The sequence below is a fragment of the Oncorhynchus gorbuscha genome, unplaced genomic scaffold (assembly GCF_021184085.1).
Source record: "Oncorhynchus gorbuscha isolate QuinsamMale2020 ecotype Even-year unplaced genomic scaffold, OgorEven_v1.0 Un_scaffold_1928, whole genome shotgun sequence".
NCBI classification, from domain to species: domain Eukaryota; kingdom Metazoa; phylum Chordata; class Actinopteri; order Salmoniformes; family Salmonidae; genus Oncorhynchus; species Oncorhynchus gorbuscha.
Window position 1 is genome coordinate 70,001 of NW_025746574.1, and position 21,763 is coordinate 91,763.

General features: G+C 42.2%; 1 protein-coding gene across 1 annotated transcript in view; it reads left to right on the forward strand.

Moving 5' to 3' along the window:
- Nucleotides 1-21,078, forward strand: part of LOC124024573 (protein naked cuticle homolog 2-like) — an 85,822-nt gene extending 64,744 nt beyond the window's left edge. Inside the window, 8 exon segments of the mRNA XM_046338475.1 lie at nucleotides 7,388-7,605; nucleotides 11,399-11,494; nucleotides 12,305-12,442; nucleotides 15,672-15,733; nucleotides 16,058-16,105; nucleotides 16,373-16,463; nucleotides 16,465-16,492; nucleotides 19,335-21,078. Coding sequence (XP_046194431.1) covers nucleotides 7,388-7,605; nucleotides 11,399-11,494; nucleotides 12,305-12,442; nucleotides 15,672-15,733; nucleotides 16,058-16,105; nucleotides 16,373-16,463; nucleotides 16,465-16,492; nucleotides 19,335-20,002 — 1,349 coding nt within the window. The 3' untranslated portion in view covers nucleotides 20,003-21,078.
- Nucleotides 21,079-21,763: the final 685 nt, after the last annotated feature.

Here is a 21,763-nt window from a genome sequence, read left to right on the forward strand (position 1 = left end):
CTCTGTGTTGTTGTAAAGTCTTCAACATAGTCTCATGTCTGTTATGTCTCTGTGTTGTTGTAAAGTCTTCAACATAGTCTCATGTCTGTTATGTCTCTGTGTTGTTGTAAAGTCTTCAACATAGTCTCATGTCTGTTATGTCTCTGTGTTGTTGTAAAGTCTTCAACATAGTCTCATGTCTGTTATGTCTCTGTGTTGTTGTAAAGTCTTCAACATAGTCTCATGTCTGTTATGTCTCTGTGTTGTTGTAAAGTCTTCAACATAGTCTCATGTCTGTTATGTCTCTGTGTTGTTGTAAAGTCTTCAACATAGTCTCATGTCTGTTATGTCTCTGTGTTGTTGTAAAGTCTTCAACATAGTCTCATGTCTGTTATGTCTCTGTGTTGTTGTAAAGTCTTCTGTCTGTTATGTCTCTGTGTTGTTGTAAAGTCTTCAACATAGTCTCATGTCTGTTATGTCTCTGTGTTGTTGTAAAGTCTTCAACATAGTCTCATGTCTGTTATGTCTCTGTGTTGTTGTAAAGTCTTCAACATAGTCTCATGTCTGTTATGTCTCTGTGTTGTTGTAAAGTCTTCAACATAGTCTCATGTCTGTTATGTCTCTGTGTTGTTGTAAAGTCTTCAACATAGTCTCATGTCTGTTATGTCTCTGTGTTGTTGTAAAGTCTTCAACATAGTCTCATGTCTGTTATGTCTCTGTGTTGTTGTAAAGTCTTCAACATAGTCTCATGTCTGTTATGTCTCTGTGTTGTTGTAAAGTCTTCAACATAGTCTCATGTCTGTTATGTCTCTGTGTTGTTGTAAAGTCTTCAACATAGTCTCATGTCTGTTATGTCTCTGTGTTGTTGTAAAGTCTTCAACATAGTCTCATGTCTGTTATGTCTCTGTGTTGTTGTAAAGTCTTCAACATAGTCTCATGTCTGTTATGTCTCTGTGTTGTTGTAAAGTCTTCAACATAGTCTCATGTCTGTTATGTCTCTGTGTTGTTGTAAAGTCTTCAACATAGTCTCATGTCTGTTATGTCTCTGTGTTGTTGTAAAGTCTTCAACATAGTCTCATGTCTGTTATGTCTCTGTGTTGTTGTAAAGTCTTCAACATAGTCTCATGTCTGTTATGTCTCTGTGTTGTTGTAAAGTCTTCAACATAGTCTCATGTCTGTTATGTCTCTGTGTTGTTTGTAAAGTCTTCAACATAGTCTCATGTCTGTTATGTCTCTGTGTTGTTGTAAAGTCTTCAACATAGTCTCATGTCTGTTATGTCTCTGTGTTGTTGTAAAGTCTTCAACATAGTCTCATGTCTGTTATGTCTCTGTGTTGTTGTAAAGTCTTCAACATAGTCTCATGTCTGTTATGTCTCTGTGTTGTTGTAAAGTCTTCAACATAGTCTCATGTCTGTTATGTCTCTGTGTTGTTGTAAAGTCTTCAACATAGTCTCATGTCTGTTATGTCTCTGTGTTGTTGTAAAGTCTTCAACATAGTCTCATGTCTGTTATGTCTCTGTGTTGTTGTAAAGTCTTCAACATAGTCTCATGTCTGTTATGTCTCTGTGTTGTTGTAAAGTCTTCAACATAGTCTCATGTCTGTTATGTCTCTGTGTTGTTGTAAAGTCTTCAACATAGTCTCATGTCTGTTATGTCTCTGTGTTGTTGTAAAGTCTTCAACATAGTCTCATGTCTGTTATGTCTCTGTGTTGTTGTAAAGTCTTCAACATAGTCTCATGTCTGTTATGTCTCTGTGTTGTTGTAAAGTCTTCAACATAGTCTCATGTCTGTTATGTCTCTGTGTTGTTGTAAAGTCTTCAACATAGTCTCATGTCTGTTATGTCTCTGTGTTGTTGTAAAGTCTTCAACATAGTCTCATGTCTGTTATGTCTCTGTGTTGTTGTAAAGTCTTCAACATAGTCTCATGTCTGTTATGTCTCTGTGTTGTTGTAAAGTCTTCAACATAGTCTCATGTCTGTTATGTCTCTGTGTTGTTGTAAAGTCTTCAACATAGTCTCATGTCTGTTATGTCTCTGTGTTGTTGTAAAGTCTTCAACATAGTCTCATGTCTGTTATGTCTCTGTGTTGTTGTAAAGTCTTCAACATAGTCTCATGTCTGTTATGTCTCTGTGTTGTTGTAAAGTCTTCAACATAGTCTCATGTCTGTTATGTCTCTGTGTTGTTGTAAAGTCTTCAACATAGTCTCATGTCTGTTATGTCTCTGTGTTGTTGTAAAGTCTTCAACATAGTCTCATGTCTGTTATGTCTCTGTGTTGTTGTAAAGTCTTCAACATAGTCTCATGTCTGTTATGTCTCTGTGTTGTTGTAAAGTCTTCAACATAGTCTCATGTCTGTTATGTCTCTGTGTTGTTGTAAAGTCTTCAACATAGTCTCATGTCTGTTATGTCTCTGTGTTGTTGTAAAGTCTGTGTTGTTGTAAAGTCTTCAACATAGTCTCATGTCTGTTATGTCTATGTCTCCCAACATAGTCTCATGTCTGTTATGTCTCTGTGTTGTTGTAAAGTCTTCAACATAGTCTCATGTCTGTTATGTCTCTGTGTTGTTGTAAAGTCTTCAACATAGTCTCATGTCTGTTATGTCTCTGTGTTGTTGTAAAGTCTTCAACATAGTCTCATGTCTGTTATGTCTCTGTGTTGTTGTAAAGTCTTCAACATAGTCTCATGTCTGTTATGTCTCTGTGTTGTTGTAAAGTCTTCAACATAGTCTCATGTCTGTTATGTCTCTGTGTTGTTGTAAAGTCTTCAACATAGTCTCATGTCTGTTATGTCTCTGTGTTGTTGTAAAGTCTTCAACATAGTCTCATGTCTGTTATGTCTCTGTGTTGTTGTAAAGTCTTCAACATAGTCTCATGTCTGTTATGTCTCTGTGTTGTTGTAAAGTCTTCAACATAGTCTCATGTCTGTTATGTCTCTGTGTTGTTGTAAAGTCTTCAACATAGTCTCATGTCTGTTATGTCTCTGTGTTGTTGTAAAGTCTTCAACATAGTCTCATGTCTGTTATGTCTCTGTGTTGTTGTAAAGTCTTCAACATAGTCTCATGTCTGTTATGTCTCTGTGTTGTTGTAAAGTCTTCAACATAGTCTCATGTCTGTTATGTCTCTGTGTTGTTGTAAAGTCTTCAACATAGTCTCATGTCTGTTATGTCTCTGTGTTGTTGTAAAGTCTTCAACATAGTCTCATGTCTGTTATGTCTCTGTGTTGTTGTAAAGTCTTCAACATAGTCTCATGTCTGTTATGTCTCTGTGTTGTTGTAAAGTCTTCAACATAGTCTCATGTCTGTTATGTCTCTGTGTTGTTGTAAAGTCTTCAACATAGTCTCATGTCTGTTATGTCTCTGTGTTGTTGTAAAGTCTTCAACATAGTCTCTGTCTGTTATGTCTGTGTTGTTGTAAAGTCTTCAACATAGTCTCATGTCTGTTATGTCTCTGTGTTGTTGTAAAGTCTTCAACATAGTCTCATGTCTGTTATGTCTCTGTGTTGTTGTAAAGTCTTCAACATAGTCTCATGTCTGTTATGTCTCGTGTTGTTGTAAAGTCTTCAACATAGTCTCATGTCTGTTATGTCTCTGTGTTGTTGTAAAGTCTTCAACATAGTCTCATGTCTGTTATGTCTCTGTGTTGTTGTAAAGTCTTCAACATAGTCTCATGTCTGTTATGTCTCTGTGTTGTTGTAAAGTCTTCAACATAGTCTCATGTCTGTTATGTCTCTGTGTTGTTGTAAAGTCTTCAACATAGTCTCATGTCTGTTATGTCTCTGTGTTGTTGTAAAGTCTTCAACATAGTCTCATGTCTGTTATGTCTCTGTGTTGTTGTAAAGTCTTCAACATAGTCTCATGTCTGTTATGTCTCTGTGTTGTTGTAAAGTCTTCAACATAGTCTCATGTCTGTTATGTCTCTGTGTTGTTGTAAAGTCTTCAACATAGTCTCATGTCTGTTATGTCTCTGTGTTGTTGTAAAGTCTTCAACATAGTCTCATGTCTGTTATGTCTCTGTGTTGTTGTAAAGTCTTCAACATAGTCTCATGTCTGTTATGTCTCTGTGTTGTTGTAAAGTCTTCAACATAGTCTCATGTCTGTTATGTCTCTGTGTTGTTGTAAAGTCTTCAACATAGTCTCATGTCTGTTATGTCTCTGTGTTGTTGTAAAGTCTTCAACATAGTCTCATGTCTGTTATGTCTCTGTGTTGTTGTAAAGTCTTCAACATAGTCTCATGTCTGTTATGTCTCTGTGTTGTTGTAAAGTCTTCAACATAGTCTCATGTCTGTTATGTCTCTGTGTTGTTGTAAAGTCTTCAACATAGTCTCATGTCTGTTATGTCTCTGTGTTGTTGTAAAGTCTCATGTCTGTTATGTCTCTGTGTTGTTGTAAAGTCTTCAACATAGTCTCATGTCTGTTATGTCTCTGTGTTGTTGTAAAGTCTTCAACATAGTCTCATGTCTGTTATGTCTCTGTGTTGTTGTAAAGTCTTCAACATAGTCTCATGTCTGTTATGTCTCTGTGTTGTTGTAAAGTCTTCAACATAGTCTCATGTCTGTTATGTCTCTGTGTTGTTGTAAAGTCTTCAACATAGTCTCATGTCTGTTATGTCTCTGTGTTGTTGTAAAGTCTTCAACATATCTCAGTCTCATGTGTTGTTGTAAAGTCTTCAACATGTCTCATGTCTGTGTTGTCTCTGTGTTGTTGTAAAGTCTTCAACATAGTCTCATGTCTGTTATGTCTCTGTGTTGTTGTAAAGTCTTCAACATAGTCTCATGTCTGTTATGTCTCTGTGTTGTTGTAAAGTCTTCAACATAGTCTCATGTCTGTTATGTCTCTGTGTTGTTGTAAAGTCTTCAACATAGTCTCATGTCTGTTATGTCTCTGTGTTGTTGTAAAGTCTTCAACATAGTCTCATGTCTGTTATGTCTCTGTGTTGTTGTAAAGTCTTCAACATAGTCTCATGTCTGTTATGTCTCTGTGTTGTTGTAAAGTCTTCAACATAGTCTCATGTCTGTTATGTCTCTGTGTTGTTGTAAAGTCTTCAACATAGTCTCATGTCTGTTATGTCTCTGTGTTGTTGTAAAGTCTTCAACATAGTCTCATGTCTGTTATGTCTCTGTGTTGTTGTAAAGTCTTCAACATAGTCTCATGTCTGTTATGTCTCTGTGTTGTTGTAAAGTCTTCAACATAGTCTCATGTCTGTTATGTCTCTGTGTTGTTGTAAAGTCTTCAACATAGTCTCATGTCTGTTATGTCTCTGTGTTGTTGTAAAGTCTTCATAGTCTCATGTCTGTTATAGTCTCATAGTCTCATGTCTGTTATGTCTCTGTGTTGTTGTAAAGTCTTCAACATAGTCTCATGTCTGTTATGTCTCTGTGTTGTTGTAAAGTCTTCAACATAGTCTCATGTCTGTTATGTCTCTGTGTTGTTGTAAAGTCTTCAACATAGTCTCATGTCTGTTATGTCTCTGTGTTGTTGTAAAGTCTTCAACATAGTCTCATGTCTGTTATGTCTCTGTGTTGTTGTAAAGTCTTCAACATAGTCTCATGTCTGTTATGTCTCTGTGTTGTTGTAAAGTCTTCAACATAGTCTCATGTCTGTTATGTCTCTGTGTTGTTGTAAAGTCTTCAACATAGTCTCATGTCTGTTATGTCTCTGTGTTGTTGTAAAGTCTTCAACATAGTCTCATGTCTGTTATGTCTCTGTGTTGTTGTAAAGTCTTCAACATAGTCTCATGTCTGTTATGTCTCTGTGTTGTTGTAAAGTCTTCAACATAGTCTCATGTCTGTTATGTCTCTGTGTTGTTGTAAAGTCTTCAACATAGTCTCATGTCTGTTATGTCTCTGTGTTGTTGTAAAGTCTTCAACATAGTCTCATGTCTGTTATGTCTCTGTGTTGTTGTAAAGTCTTCAACATAGTCTCATGTCTGTTATGTCTCTGTGTTGTTGTAAAGTCTTCAACATAGTCTCATGTCTGTTATGTCTCTGTGTTGTTGTAAAGTCTTCAACATAGTCTCATGTCTGTTATGTCTCTGTGTTGTTGTAAAGTCTTCAACATAGTCTCATGTCTGTTATGTCTCTGTGTTGTTGTAAAGTCTTCAACATAGTCTCATGTCTGTTATGTCTCTGTGTTGTTGTAAAGTCTTCAACATAGTCTCATGTCTGTTATGTCTCTGTGTTGTTGTAAAGTCTTCAACATAGTCTCATGTCTGTTATGTCTCTGTGTTGTTGTAAAGTCTTCAACATAGTCTCATGTCTGTTATGTCTCTGTGTTGTTGTAAAGTCTTCAACATAGTCTCATGTCTGTTATGTCTCTGTGTTGTTGTAAAGTCTTCAACATAGTCTCATGTCTGTTATGTCTCTGTGTTGTTGTAAAGTCTTCAACATAGTCTCATGTCTGTTATGTCTCTGTGTTGTTGTAAAGTCTTCAACATAGTCTCATGTCTGTTATGTCTCTGTGTTGTTGTAAAGTCTTCAACATAGTCTCATGTCTGTTATGTCTCTGTGTTGTTGTAAAGTCTTCAACATAGTCTCATGTCTGTTATGTCTCTGTGTTGTTGTAAAGTCTTCAACATAGTCTCATGTCTGTTATGTCTCTGTGTTGTTGTAAAGTCTTCAACATAGTCTCATGTCTGTTATGTCTCTGTGTTGTTGTAAAGTCTTCAACATAGTCTCATGTCTGTTATGTCTCTGTGTTGTTGTAAAGTCTTCAACATAGTCTCATGTCTGTTATGTCTCTGTGTTGTTGTAAAGTCTTCAACATAGTCTCATGTCTGTTATGTCTCTGTGTTGTTGTAAAGTCTTCAACATAGTCTCATGTCTGTTATGTCTCTGTGTTGTTGTAAAGTCTTCAACATAGTCTCATGTCTGTTATGTCTCTGTGTTGTTGTAAAGTCTTCAACATAGTCTCATGTCTGTTATGTCTCTGTGTTGTTGTAAAGTCTTCAACATAGTCTCATGTCTGTTATGTCTCTGTGTTGTTGTAAAGTCTTCAACATAGTCTCATGTCTCATGTCTGTTATGTCTCTGTGTTGTTGTAAAGTCTTCAACATAGTCTCATGTCTGTTATGTCTCTGTGTTGTTGGGGTCATGACCCCAGGAAGACTAGCTGTCATCATGTCTGTTATGTCTCTGTGTTGTTGGGTTCAGGAAGACTAGCCGTCATCATGTCTGTTATGTCTCTGTGTTGTTGTAAAGTCTTCAACATAGTCTCATGTCTGTTATGTCTCTGTGTTGTTGGGGTCATGACCCCAGGAAGACTAGCTGTCATCATGTCTGTTATGTCTCTGTGTTGTTGGGTTCAGGAAGACTAGCTGTCATCATGTCTGTTATGTCTCTGTGTTGTTGGGGTCATGACCCCAGGAAGACTAGCTGTCATCATGTCTGTTATGTCTCTGTGTTGTTGGGTTCAGGAAGACTAGCTGTCGTCATGGCGTCAGCTAATGGGGATCTGAATAAAGATGAAGATGTGTGTTGTTGTGTTGTGCCAGTGGATCTCCCTCCAGAGAAGGCTGCTGAGGGCTGTGACAGTTACCTGCAGTCCCCCCACACAGACCCAGGGCCAGACAGGCAGCTACTGAGAGGAGGGGACGCAGGCAAAGCCTCTGGGAAGAAACGCATCAGCCTGGATGTAAGTTAGACACTAGTCTTTTTTACATCTTCCTATGGATCTTATATGAGGAATGTAGTGTACACTACATGCTATGGATCTTATATGAGGAATGTAGTGTACACTACATGCTATGGATCTTATATGAGGAATGTAGTGTACACTACATGCTATGGATCTTATATGAGGAATGTAGTGTACACTACATGCTATGGATCTTATATGAGGAATGTAGTGTACACTACATGCTATGGATCTTATATGAGGAATGTAGTGTACACTACATGCTATGGATCTTATATGAGGAATGTAGTGTACACTACATGCTATGGATCTTATATGAGGAATGTAGTGTACACTACATGCTATGGATCTTATATGAGGAATGTAGTGTACACTACATGCTATGGATCTTACATGTTGAATGTAGTGTACACTACATGCTATGGATCTTACATGTTGAATGTAGTGTACACTACATGCTATGGATCTTACATGTTGAATGTAGTGTACACTACATGCTATGGATCTTACATGTTGAATGTAGTGTACACTACATGCTATGGATCTTACATGTTGAATGTAGTGTACACTACATGCTATGGATCTTACGTGTTGAATGTAGTGTACACTACATGCTATGGATCTTACATGTTGAATGTAGTGTACACTACATGCTATGGATCTTACGTGTTGAATGTAGTGTACACTACATGCTATGGATCTTACGTGTTGAATGTAGTGTACACTACATGCTATGGATCTTACATGTTGAATGTAGTGTACACTACATGCTATGGATCTTACATGTTGAATGTAGTGTACACTACATGCTATGGATCTTACATGTTGAATGTAGTGTACACTACATGCTATGGATCTTACATGTTGAATATAGTGTACACTACATGCTATGGATCTTACATGTTGAATATAGTGTACACTACATGCTATGGATCTTATATGAGGAATGTAGTGTACACTACATGCTATGGATCTTACGTGTTGAATGTAGTGTACACTACATGCTATGGATCTTACGTGTTGAATGTAGTGTACACTACATGCTATGGATCTTACGTGTTGAATGTAGTGTACACTACATGCTATGGATCTTACGTGTTGAATGTAGTGTACACTACATGCTATGGATCTTACGTGTTGAATGTAGTGTACACTACATGCTATGGATCTTACGTGTTGAATGTAGTGTACACTACATGCTATGGATCTTACGTGTTGAATGTAGTGTACACTACATGCTATGGATCTTACGTGTTGAATGTAGTGTACACTACATGCTATGGATCTTACGTGTTGAATGTAGTGTACACTACATGCTATGGATCTTACGTGTTGAATGTAGTGTACACTACATGCTATGGATCTTACGTGTTGAATGTAGTGTACACTACATGCTATGGATCTTACGTGTTGAATGTAGTGTACACTACATGCTATGGATCTTACGTGTTGAATGTAGTGTACACTACATGCTATGGATCTTACGTGTTGAATGTAGTGTACACTACATGCTATGGATCTTACGTGTTGAATGTAGTGTACACTACATGCTATGGATCTTACGTGTTGAATGTAGTGTACACTACATGCTATGGATCTTACGTGTTGAATGTAGTGTACACTACATGCTATGGATCTTACGTGTTGAATGTAGTGTACACTACATGCTATGGATCTTACGTGTTGAATGTAGTGTACACTACATGCTATGGATCTTACGTGTTGAATGTAGTGTACACTACATGCTATGGATCTTACGTGTTGAATGTAGTGTACACTACATGCTATGGATCTTACGTGTTGAATGTAGTGTACACTACATGCTATGGATCTTACGTGTTGAATGTAGTGTACACTACATGCTATGGATCTTACGTGTTGAATGTAGTGTACACTACATGCTATGGATCTTACGTGTTGAATGTAGTGTACACTACATGCTATGGATCTTACGTGTTGAATGTAGTGTACACTACATGCTATGGATCTTACGTGTTGAATGTAGTGTACACTACATGCTATGGATCTTACGTGTTGAATGTAGTGTACACTACATGCTATGGATCTTACGTGTTGAATGTAGTGTACACTACATGCTATGGATCTTACGTGTTGAATGTAGTGTACACTACATGCTATGGATCTTACGTGTTGAATGTAGTGTACACTACATGCTATGGATCTTACGTGTTGAATGTAGTGTACACTACATGCTATGGATCTTACGTGTTGAATGTAGTGTACACTACATGCTATGGATCTTACGTGTTGAATGTAGTGTACACTACATGCTATGGATCTTACGTGTTGAATGTAGTGTACACTACATGCTATGGATCTTACATGTTGAATGTAGTGTACACTACATGCTATGGATCTTACATGTTGAATGTAGTGTACACTACATGCTATGGATCTTACATGTTGAATGTAGTGTACACTACATGCTATGGATCTTACATGTTGAATGTAGTGTACACTACATGCTATGGATCTTACATGTTGAATGTAGTGTACACTACATGCTATGGATCTTACATGTTGAATGTAGTGTACACTACATGCTATGGATCTTACATGTTGAATGTAGTGTACACTACATGCTATGGATCTTACATGTTGAATGTAGTGTACACTACATGCTATGGATCTTACATGTTGAATGTAGTGTACACTACATTCTCTCTCTATGTCTGCAGCACAGCCTCTCTGCCCGCCTGTCGCTCACATCGTTTATTTTCCCAGTTACAGTTCTGTTACCAGATACCTCTGAATCAAAGTTACTTCCAGAAAAGCTGTAACTGAGAATTGTGGTTAACGTCTTTTTCCTGGCCCAGGAAGAAAGACATGATGTTATATTGTGGTGGTAGGGCATTCCTCCTCCCCCTTCCCTCTCTTCTCCTTTTCTCCCTCTCTTCTCCAACTGCAGGTCGTCACGGCAGTTAAAGGGCTTTTGCTGAATGTGATTATTTGACTGGTTTTATATTCCTGCTTTGAAAAGCAGCCAGGAGGGGAGGGTGAGTGACTGTAGAAAAGCAGCCAGGAGGGGGGGGTGAGTGACTGTAGAAAAGCAGCCAGGAGGGGAGGGTGAGTGACTGTAGAAAAGCAGCCAGGAGGGGAGGGTGAGTGACTGTAGAAAAGCAGCCAGGAGGGGAGGGTGAGTGACTGTGGAAAAGCAGCCAGGAGGGGAGGGTGAGTGACTGTAGAAAAGCAGCCAGGAGGGGAGGGTGAGTGACTGTAGAAAAGCAGCCAGGAGGGGAGGGTGAGTGACTGTGGAAAAGCAGTCAGGAGGGGAGGGTGAGTGACTGTGGAAAAGCAGTCAGTAGTGGAGAGTGTGACTGTGGAAAAGCAGCCAGGAGGGGAGGGTGAGTGACTGTGGAAAAGCAGCCAGGAGGGGAGGGTGAGTGACTGTGGAAAAGCAGCCAGGAGGGGAGGGTGAGTGACTGTAGAAAAGCAGTCAGTAGTGGAGAGTGTGACTGTGTGGAGAGAATAAATGCTGCAGTAGGAAAGAAAAGGTTTGACTCTGCTGCCCTCTGCTGGTTGTCAAAGTCACTGTGTTTGTGTTTCTAGGCAAAAGGATCACCTAGGATTCGTCCCAAATAGCACCCTATTCTCTATATAGTGCACACATTTTGACCAGGACCCATAGGGGTGTATTTTTGTTATTAAGTAAGTAAGCCTTGTCCCAGCCAGAACGGCCTTGTAGCGTGAAGCAGTCTGATACACTTCCTGGACAGGATGCTGTCTTTGTCATTAACGAGGAGTATTCCGTGTGTCTCCATGCCGACAGGACCTAGAGTGTGACGTATCAGTGGAGGAGGATAATCGTCAGGAATGGATCTTCACCCTCTATGATTTTGACAACAGTGGCAAAGTTACTAAAGAGGTAAGGCTTCTTTTTATTTATTCAACCCTTATTTTACCAGGTCAGTTGACTGAGAACATTCTCATTTACAGCAACCACCTGGGGAATAGTTACAGGGGGATGAATGAGTTACCAGGTCAGTTGACTGAGAACATTCTCATTTACAGCAACCACCTGGGGAATAGTTACAGGGGGGATGAATGAGTTACCAGGTCAGTTGACTGAGAACATTCTCATTTACAGCAACCACCCGGGGAATAGTTACAGGGGGGATGAATGAGTTACCAGGTCAGTTGACTGAGAACATTCTCATTTACAGCAACCACCTGGGGAATAGTTACAGGGGGGATGAATGAGCCAATTGGAAGCTGCGGATAATTAGGCCATGATGGTATGAGGGCCAGATGTCAGGACACCAGGGTTAACACCATATGTCTCCATCCCAAATAGCACCCTCCTCCCGACATAGTGCACTACTTTTGACTACAGCCCTATAGATCCTGGTCAAAGTTAGTGCCCTATATAAGGAACAGTGAAGCCTTTACCTCTGTCCTTACTGAGAAGGTTATAATGTGTTATAATAAGCTGTGTTTGTCCCCTCCTCCTCCTCCTCCTCCTCCTCCTCCTCCTCCTCCTCCTCCTCCTCCTCCTCCTCCTCCTCCTCCTCCTCCTCCTCCTCCTCCTCCTCCTCCTCCTCCTCCTCCTCCTCCTCCTCCTCCTCCTCCTCCTCCTCCTCCTCCTCCTCCTCCTCCACCACCTCCTCCACCTCCTCCTCCTCCTCCTCCTCCTCCTCCTCCTCCTCCTCCTCCTCCTCCTCCTCCTCCTCCCCAGGACATGTCCAGTCTGATGCACACCATCTATGATGTGGTGGATGCCTCGGTCAATCACTCGTCCTGCCACAGTAAGAGGAAGACCCTACGGGTCAAGCTGACCGTCGCACCAGAGCCCAGTGCTCGCAGGAGAGACCACATCTCCACTGGACCAGGTAAGAGACATGGAGGGAGGGATACCTCAGCAAACAGGGGGACAAACACCTACCTGGAGGTGACAGCATTCCCTCCCCATGTGCCCCCCTAGGCACAACTACAACAACATAACCAACAAAAACGTGCCACAACTCCTGCAGCTCTGTCGCACGCTGGGTATGTATATAGTCAATGGTAGGCATTGAGGGGACTCCTACGGTAGGAACACCTACAGCTCATTTCTTGGCAGTAGTACCATAGACTACTTTATCAGTCAGCCCACTGACACCCCTATCAGACCACAGCAAAATCACAGTCTACTTGAACAGAGCAATACTCAATCATGAAGCATCAAAGCCAAAGGAACTGAATAATATTAATAAAGGTTATAGAGGGCCTCCCGAGTGGCGCAGTGGTCTAAGGCTGTGCCCCTAGAGATTCTGGGTTCGAGCCCAGGCTCTGTCGCAGCCGGCCGCGACCGGGAGGCCCATGGGGCGGCGCACAATTGGCCCAGCGTCGTCCGGGTTAGGGGAGGGTTTGACCGGCAGGGATGTCCTTGTCTCATCTCGCACTAGTGACTCCTGTGGCGGGCCGGGCGCAGTGCAAGCTGACACGGTCGTCAGGTGTACGATGTTTCCTCCAACACATTGGTGCGGCTGGCTTCCGGGTTGGATGGGCATTGTGTCAAGAAGCAGTGCAGCTTGGGGACGCACGGCTCTCGACCTTCGCCTCTCCCGAGTCTGTACGGGAGTTGCAGCGATGAGACAAGACTGTAACTACCAATTTGATACGAAATTGGGGAGAAAAAAGGGGTGAAAATACCCCCCCAAAAATGTATTTAAAAAAGCAAGATGGAGGAAAGGAGAGTAGTGTGGAAACCTACTAAAAACAATTAGGCAACAACAAATTCAATCCCTTTACACAACTTCCTGGACAAAATGTTTCACTGTAATAGTGATGGTGTAAACTCTAAACAGTATATTTGACCTCTCAGCTTCCATATCAAATCTCAAAATTTCAAACAGAAAACCAAAGAAAATGAACAACAATGACAAATGGTTTAATGAAAAATGCTAAATCCTAAGAAAGGAATTGTGAAACCTGTCCAAGCAAAAACATAGAGACCCAGAAAACCTGAGTCTACGCCTTCACTATGTTGATTCACTAAAATAATACAGACATACTCTACCTGGGCCCTGACAGTAAATCTCAGTAAGACAAAAATAATGGTGTTCCAAAAAGGTCCAGTCACCAGGACCACAAATACAAATTCCATCTAGACACCATTGCCCGAGAGCACACAAAAAACTATACATACCTCGACCTAAACATCAGCACCACGGGTAACTTCCAGAAACCTGTGAACGAGCTGAGAGACAAGACCTTCTATGCCATCAAAAACTATACATACCTCGACCTAAACATCAGCACCACGGGTAACTTCCAGGAACCTGTGAACGAGCTGAGAGACAAGACCTTCTATGCCATCAAAAACTATACATACCTCGACCTAAACATCAGCACCACGGGTAACTTCCAGAAACCTGTGAACGAGCTGAGAGACAAGACCTTCTATGCCATCAAAAGGAATATAACATTTGACATACCAATTAGGATCTGGCTAAAAATACTTAAATCAGTCATAGAGCCCATTGCCCTTTATGGATGTGAGGTCTGGGGTCTGCTTACCAACCAAGAATTCACAAAATGGGACAAACACCAAATTGAGACTCTGCATGCAGAATTCTGCTAAAATATCCTCTGTGTTCAACGTAAAACACCAAATAATGCATGCAGAGCAGAATTAGGCCGATACCCACTAATTATCAGAGTCCAGAAAAGAGCTGTTAAATTCTACAACCACCTAAAAGGAGGTGATTCCCAAACCTTCCATAACAAAGCCATCACCTACAGAGAGATGAACCTGGAGAAGAGTCCCCTAAAGGAAGTGATTCCCAAACCTTCCATAACAAAGCCATCACCTACAGAGAGATGAACCTGGAGAAGAGTCCCCTAAAGGAAGTGATTCCCAAACCTTCCATAACAAAGCCATCACCTACAGAGAGATGAACCTGGAGAAGAGTCCCCTCAGCAAGCTGGTCCAGCACAATTAGACCCAAGAAGATGATGAGAAAACTAAAAGATAATTACTTGACACACTGGAAAGAATAAAAAAAACAGAGCAAACTAGAATGTTGACTGACCCTAAACAGAGAGTACATAGTGGCAGATACCTGACCACTGTGACTGACCCTAAACAGAGAGTACACAGCGCCAGAATACCTGACCACTGTGACTGACCCTAAACAGAGAGTACACAGCGCCAGAATACCTGACCACTGTGACTGACCCTAAACAGAGAGTACACAGCGCCAGAATACCTGACCACTGTGACTGACCCTAAACAGAGAGTACACAGCGGCAGAATACCTGACCACTGTGACTGACCCTAAACAGAGAGTACACAGCGGCAGAATACCTGACCACTGTGACTGACCCTAAACAGAGAGTACATAGTGGCAGATACCTGACCAAACTTAAGGAAAGCTTTGACTATGTACAGACTCAGTGAGTATAGACTTGCTATTGAGAAAGGCAGCCGTAGGCAGACCTGGCTCTCAAGAGAAGACATGCTTTGTGCACACTGCCCACAAAATGAGGTGGAAACTACACATATTTCCCTCAGATTACACAGACCCACACAGAATTTGAAAACAAACCCAATTTTGAAAAACTCCCATATCTACTGGGTGAAATACCACAGTGTGCCATCACAGCAGCAAGATTTGTGATCTGTTGCCACAAGAAAAGGGCAACCAGTGAAGAACAAACACCATTGTAAATACAACCCATATTTATGTTTATTTATTTTCCCTTTTGTACATATTATGACATTTGTAATGTCTTTAATCTTTTGGAACTTCTGTGAGTGTTAATGTTTACTGTTCATTTGTATTGTTTATTTGAGGGAGGGAGGGAGGGAGGGAGGGAGAGGGAGGGAGGGAGGAGAGAGAGAGGGAGGGAGGGAGGGAGGGAGGAGAGAGAGAGAGGGAGAGGGAGAGAGAGAGAGGGAGGGAGGGAGGGAGAGAGGAGGGAGAGAGAGGGAGAGAGAGAGAGAGATCTATGTGAACTTTATCATGGCTGTATAGTCTCTCTCTATGGGTTGTAGCTAGAGTTTTTGATGTTGGTTGTTTATGAGGGGAGGAGGGAGGGAGGGAGGGAGGGACACACACACACACACACAGGGAGGAGGGAGGGAGACGTCTGTCCTCCTACACCAGGCCAGCCCTCCCAGGTCAGAGCAGAGGGAGAACACTGGAATCACTATCTGGACCTAGAGGGAACTACACCTCCAGGGAGGGAGGGAGAGAGAGATCTATGTGAACTTTATCATGGCACTGCGTATAGCTTATCTCTCTCTCCTGTACAGTCTTGTAAACTCTTGTAGTGAACCTATTATTTTGCCTGGGTTGTAGCTTTCCCAACAATTTACAGAGTTGTTTGTTTTTGTTTATGTTGTAGTTGTTTATGTTTATATTTCTACACCTGGTTGTTGTCTCTCATCAGACCGGCTCTGTCAGGTTCTTGACGCCAGACAACCTTTTCACCTTGCCAGGAGGAGGGACGAACAGTCAAGTCCAGACAGACGGCTTTCTTCTCACATCAGGTCAACACTGCTGACACACACGCACGCACGCACGCACGAAAGGTGACGCACGCACACACACACACACACACACACACACACACACTGGTGGAAAGTACACACACACACACACACACACACACACCTGCAAAGGTGAACACAGTGTCTGGTGGACACCACACACACACACACACACACACACATATGTCAAGTGATACACCACCTTGCTCCAAACATAACACAGACGTCTGTCCTCCTTTTTCACCAGTGCCTTGTTGCAGCCCTCCCAGGTCAGGCTTCCTTCAGTGAGGGACAGCATTACTGTTTTAAAGTGGATGAGAACACTGAGAGGAGGAATCACTATCTGGACCTAGCTGGTAATAGAGAACTACACCTCCAGGTTTGAAGGTTGGTACCACTCAGCTTATCTCTCTCCCTGTACTAACAATTAAAATGTGTCAGAGATGAGGTAGTCCTTCATGCTTCCCCTTCATTCGTTTCCCTCTCTCTGCCAGATAGCCAACTAAACCTCAAGAGAATAAAGTGGCCTTGTAGTGAACTTGTCTATTATAATCATCAACATACACTGCCTTCAGAGAGGATTCATCTATAATTCGCCTTGACTTTTTCCACATTTTGTTGAGTTGGATTCAAATAGATTTAATTGTGATTTTTCGTCAACAATTTACAGAAAAAAACTCTGTAATGTCAAAGTGTAAGAACAATTTGAACATTTGTATAAAATGTTTAAAAAACATGAAAAAACCTATATAACAAATATATGTTAGTTTAGATGGGTGTTCAACCCCCCGAGCTATGAGTCTTTCTGGGAGGCAAGTAGATTTCTACACAATGGATTGAGCAACATTTGTCCACTCTTCTTTTCAAAATTCTCTAAGCTCTGTCAAATTGGTTCTTGATCATTTCCAGACAACCATTTTCAACGGTCTTGCCATAGATTTTCAAGCAGTCCAAACTGATTTTCAAACAGTCCAAGTCCAAACTTTAACTCTACCACTAAGGAACATTCACTGTCTTCTTGGTAATTCCAGTGTAGATTTGACCTTGTGTTGTAGGTTATTGTCCTGCTGAAAGGTGAATTCATCTCCCAGTGTCTGGTGGAAAGTAGACTGAACCAGGTTATTGTCCTGCTGAAAGGTGAATTCATCTCCCAGTGTCTGGTGGAAAGTAGACTGAACCAGGTTATTGTCCCGCTGAAAGGTGAATTCATCTCCCAGTGTCTGGTGGAAAGTAGACTGAACCAGGTTATTGTCCTGCTGAAAGGTGAATTCATCTCCCAGTGTCTGGTGGAAAGTAGACTGAACCAGGTTATTGTCCTGCTGAAAGGTGAATTCATCTCCCAGTGTCTGGTGGAAAGTAAACTGAACCAGGTTTTTCTCTGTGATTTTTAGCTCCACTCCGTTTTATTTTTTTGATCCTGAAAAACTCCCCGTTATTTCAGTCCTTAACGATTACAATCATACCCATAACATGATGCTGCCGCCACTATTCCTGAAAATATGTCAAGTGATACTCAGTAATGTTGGACAGACCAAATGTTGTTGATTCCGCCCATTGGACTTGCTCCAAACATAACACTTTGTATTAAGGACAAAAAGTGAATAGCTTTTTCACATTTTTTCACAGTTTTACTTTAGTGCCTTGTTGCAAACAAAATGCATGTTCTGGAATATTTTTTATACTTCTACAGGCTTCCTTCTATTCACTCTGTCATTTTGGTTAGTATTGTGGAGTAACTACAATGTTTAGTTGATCCATCCTCAGCTATCTATTATCACAGCCATTAAACTCTGTAACTGTTTTAAAGTCATCATTGGCCTCATGGTGAAATCCCTGAGCGGTTTCCTTCCTCTCTGGCAACTGAGTTAGGAAGGACACCTGTATTTTTATAGTGACTGGGTGTATTGACGCACCATCCAAAGTGTAATAACTTCACCAGGCTCAAAGGAATATTCAATGTCATCTTTTTTATTTTGACCCATCTACCAATAGGTGCAAAAGCTCCCTGGTCTTTATGGTTGAAGCTGTGTTTGAAATTCACTGCTTGACTGAGGGACCTTGCAGATAATTGTACAGTATGTGTGGGGTACAGAGATGAGGTAGTCATTAAAACATCATGTTAAACACAGAGTGAGTCCATAGAACATATATTATGGGATTCTCTCTCTTTCTCTGTCATCTCTCTCTTCTTCCGTGCTTAATGACATCTCTCTCTTCTCCTGTCTCTGCTCTCTCTGTCTCTTCTCTGTCTCTCTCCCTCCCTCTCTCCCTCCTCTCTCATAAGATCTCTCTCTCTCTCTCTCTCTCCCCGAGGAGAGGAGTTGGGTCTGTGTCTCTCTGACCATAGTGCGCCTCTCTCTCTCTCGGTGATGTTCATGTTTTGTCATTAATTATCATGTCTTGTCCCTGTGCTTCCCTTCTATTCTTTCTCTGCTGGTCTTATTAGGTTCTTTCCCCTTTTCTATCCCTCTCTCCCCCTCTCTTCTCTCTTTCTCTCTATCATCTCCTAATCATCATTTAGTCTTCCCACACCTGTTCCCGATCCTTTTCCCTGATTAGAGTCCCTATTTCTCTCTTGTTTCCTCTACCTCTGTCTCCTCATCTATAATTCACCGTGCTGTGTCTATGTTTTGCCCTGTCTCGTGTTTCCCTCAGATGCTGCGTGGTGAGCAGGTGTCTGAGTCTGCTGTCTCTTCCCGAGGCAACCTCAGTTCTCGCAATCTCCAGTCTGTTCTCTCTTTCTCTATCTCTTTTTTCTTTTGTAAAGTTTCTTACTGGATTAAAAACTCTGTTTTCGCCAAGTCGCTTTTGGGTCCTCATTCACCTGCATAACACTCTCTCTCTCTCACTCTCTCTCTCTCTCTCTCTCTCTGTTCCTGTCCCTGTCTCTCACTCTCTGCAATCTCTTTCTCTCTCTCTTTCTCTCTGATCATCTCTATCTTTCTCTGTCATTTCTCTCGGGCTCTCGCTCTCGCAAGGGCTCTCGCTCTCTGCCTCTAGTGACTCTCTCTCTCTCTCTCTTCTGTGATGTCCCTGTCTCTCACTCTCTGCAATCTCTCTCTCTCTCTCTCTCTCTCTCTCTCTCTCTCTCGCTCACTGTAATCTTTCTCTCTCTCTTTCTGTGATCTCTCTCGCTCTCTGTAATCTCTCTCTCCGTCTATCTCTCTTTCTCGCTCTGTCTTTCTCTCTCTTTTTTTCTCTCTATTCTCTCTCTCTCTCCCTCCTCCAGGATCCACCCCTCCCCCGCCCCCCCAGGAGACCCATGTGCGGGCCTCCCAGTCCCAGAACCGCTCCCGTTCCCAGGAGCCCGAGGCCCACGCCGCCCACGCCCACCAGCGCCGCTCGCAGGTCATCAGTGAGAACTACACCCCTCTAGAAGCCCGGGGTCGGGGAGCGTCACACTTCCTGAAGTCCCCCAGAGGAACATCTAAAGGATCCGGCGTCGGAGGGACCAATGGGGGACTTGAAAGGGCCAAGTCCAGTAAATACCACGTTGGGGGACATTACCCTCCTCAGCCTCCTCCTCTCCAGACCCTGCTGCATACAGGGAACTCCTCATCTGGGGGTCACGGAGGTCAGGATGTGTACCACCTCCCCTCCTCCAGCCACCACCAGCACCCTCTGCAGCACAGCCACAGCAAACGGCTCCGGGCCAAAGCCAGGGAGGGTCAGGGCCTGTCCCCGTCCAAAACGCCCCTGTCACCTCACTCCAATCCCCAGCATCAGCATCAGGCTCCCCCTCCTCCTTGTCTGGAGAGGGAGAAGGAGAGGGAGCAGGGGTCTGGGCTGCCCGGCAGCCCTGGGTCCTTTGTGTTGCCTCTGGTGCAGCGTCACGAGCACCGACACCACCACGAACACCACCATCACCACCACTACCACCACCACCACCAGACATGACCCAATAGGACGCCAGTAACAGTCAGAGACTGAGAGACCTTTAAAGGACCGACTGATCACACCCGTCTGTCTGAAGAAGGACTCAACCTCCTCACCCAATGGGAATGTCTCCCCTTCTGTCCCGATGCTGCCCAATCTGAGATGGCACCCTATTCCCTATATAGTGCACCACTTTTGACCAGAGCCCTATTGGTTAGCCCTAACTCTAACCCTGTAGACGTTTGCCAAATGTAGTGCACTATATAACAAGGTGCCATTCAGACAGCCCAGGATCTGAACCCTCCTCCATTTAGTGCCAGGCAGGCTGCCAGAGCCAGACAGTTTCCCTGAGATATCCTGGGATCAGAAACACTGATGGAAACTGGAGTGTGTCTGACTGCTGTGGTTATTCCATTGTAAAGGGTTGCAGTTTTGTAAGAAGTTTTCTATGGCACAGTTCTGAATCTGAATGAAATGAGGTTAAACGTCCTGCTGGACCAAGCTACTCCTCTCTACGCGTGGACCTTCACAAAGGGAGAACAGATACAGTACAGCTCTATGTGGACAGAGGTCAGAGGTCATCAAAAGTGACATAATTTCCTCCTTGGTGTTGACCCATAGATTTTCTTGTCCCCAGAAGCTAGGTACTGTCTCCTTCGTCCCAAATGACACACTATTCGTTTTATAGTATACAACCTTTGACCAGGGCTCATAGGACTCTAGTCTAAAGTAGTGCACTATTTAGGGAATAGCGTGACATTTGGGACACTGCCTCTCCGTGTGTCTTGTGTGTATGAGAGCTTTCCTCCCAACGGTGTATCTCAGGTGTTAGGTGCTGCTCCTTCGCTGTTCTCTCTACTACTTCCTCATTGGAACCGGAACCCTGCTGTTGGGGTTCCAGAACCAGAGGAACAATATCAAATCACCACTGGCAGTTTTAATGCAAGAAATATCTAGCTATGTAAGCATTCACATCTATATATGTATACACATTTTACTGTAATAAAACTGTATTTATATGCATGTTATTTCATCATGAATTATAATGATGCATATATGTCTTTTGTCCTAGATGTATTTGAATAAACATTATATATACTGTATATTGATATTGTTACGTTTCCTAGCCCTGTTATGTCCCAGAATGCTTCACGGTTGTTTGTATCACGCGTCAAAGAATGGTGCTCTGCCGCCACAGTGTGGTTAGAGACGGCAGAATACAATGTCCAGGGAAAAGACGAGGCCACTAGAGGACACCTGTTGCTGTCAGGAGGGATGGTGCATTCTGGAACTGTCTGCATTGTGATTGTTTGTCAATGAAAAATCGAATGTTACAAATCGAATGTATGATCTGTATATATCCGATGCGTACAACGGCAGACAGCAAAACTAGTGACACCATTTTATTTAGGAGGGATTGATATGAGCAATCTGGGATTTTTTTTTACATACATTTTTAGATTGTTTAAATTAATTATATATAGCCATTGGTTCTTGAAAAATATAACTTAGAAATGCCTCATACAATTTATACGTTTCATGGGCTGTCTTACTCCAGAACCCTGGGGTGTCAATATTTCCCTTGTCAATATTGGCACCCCATTTGGAATTCCCTCCTTTGTAGGCGTATTGTCTCTCTGTCTTTTTAAACGATTCAGAGATTAGCGCATAGATGAACGGTCTGTAGTAAACTAATGTTGTGTTTCATACCACGACATATACGACATTGTAATGACAGAGTAGCATAACTCCCGGGTGCGCTACACTCTTTGAGCTCTGGCC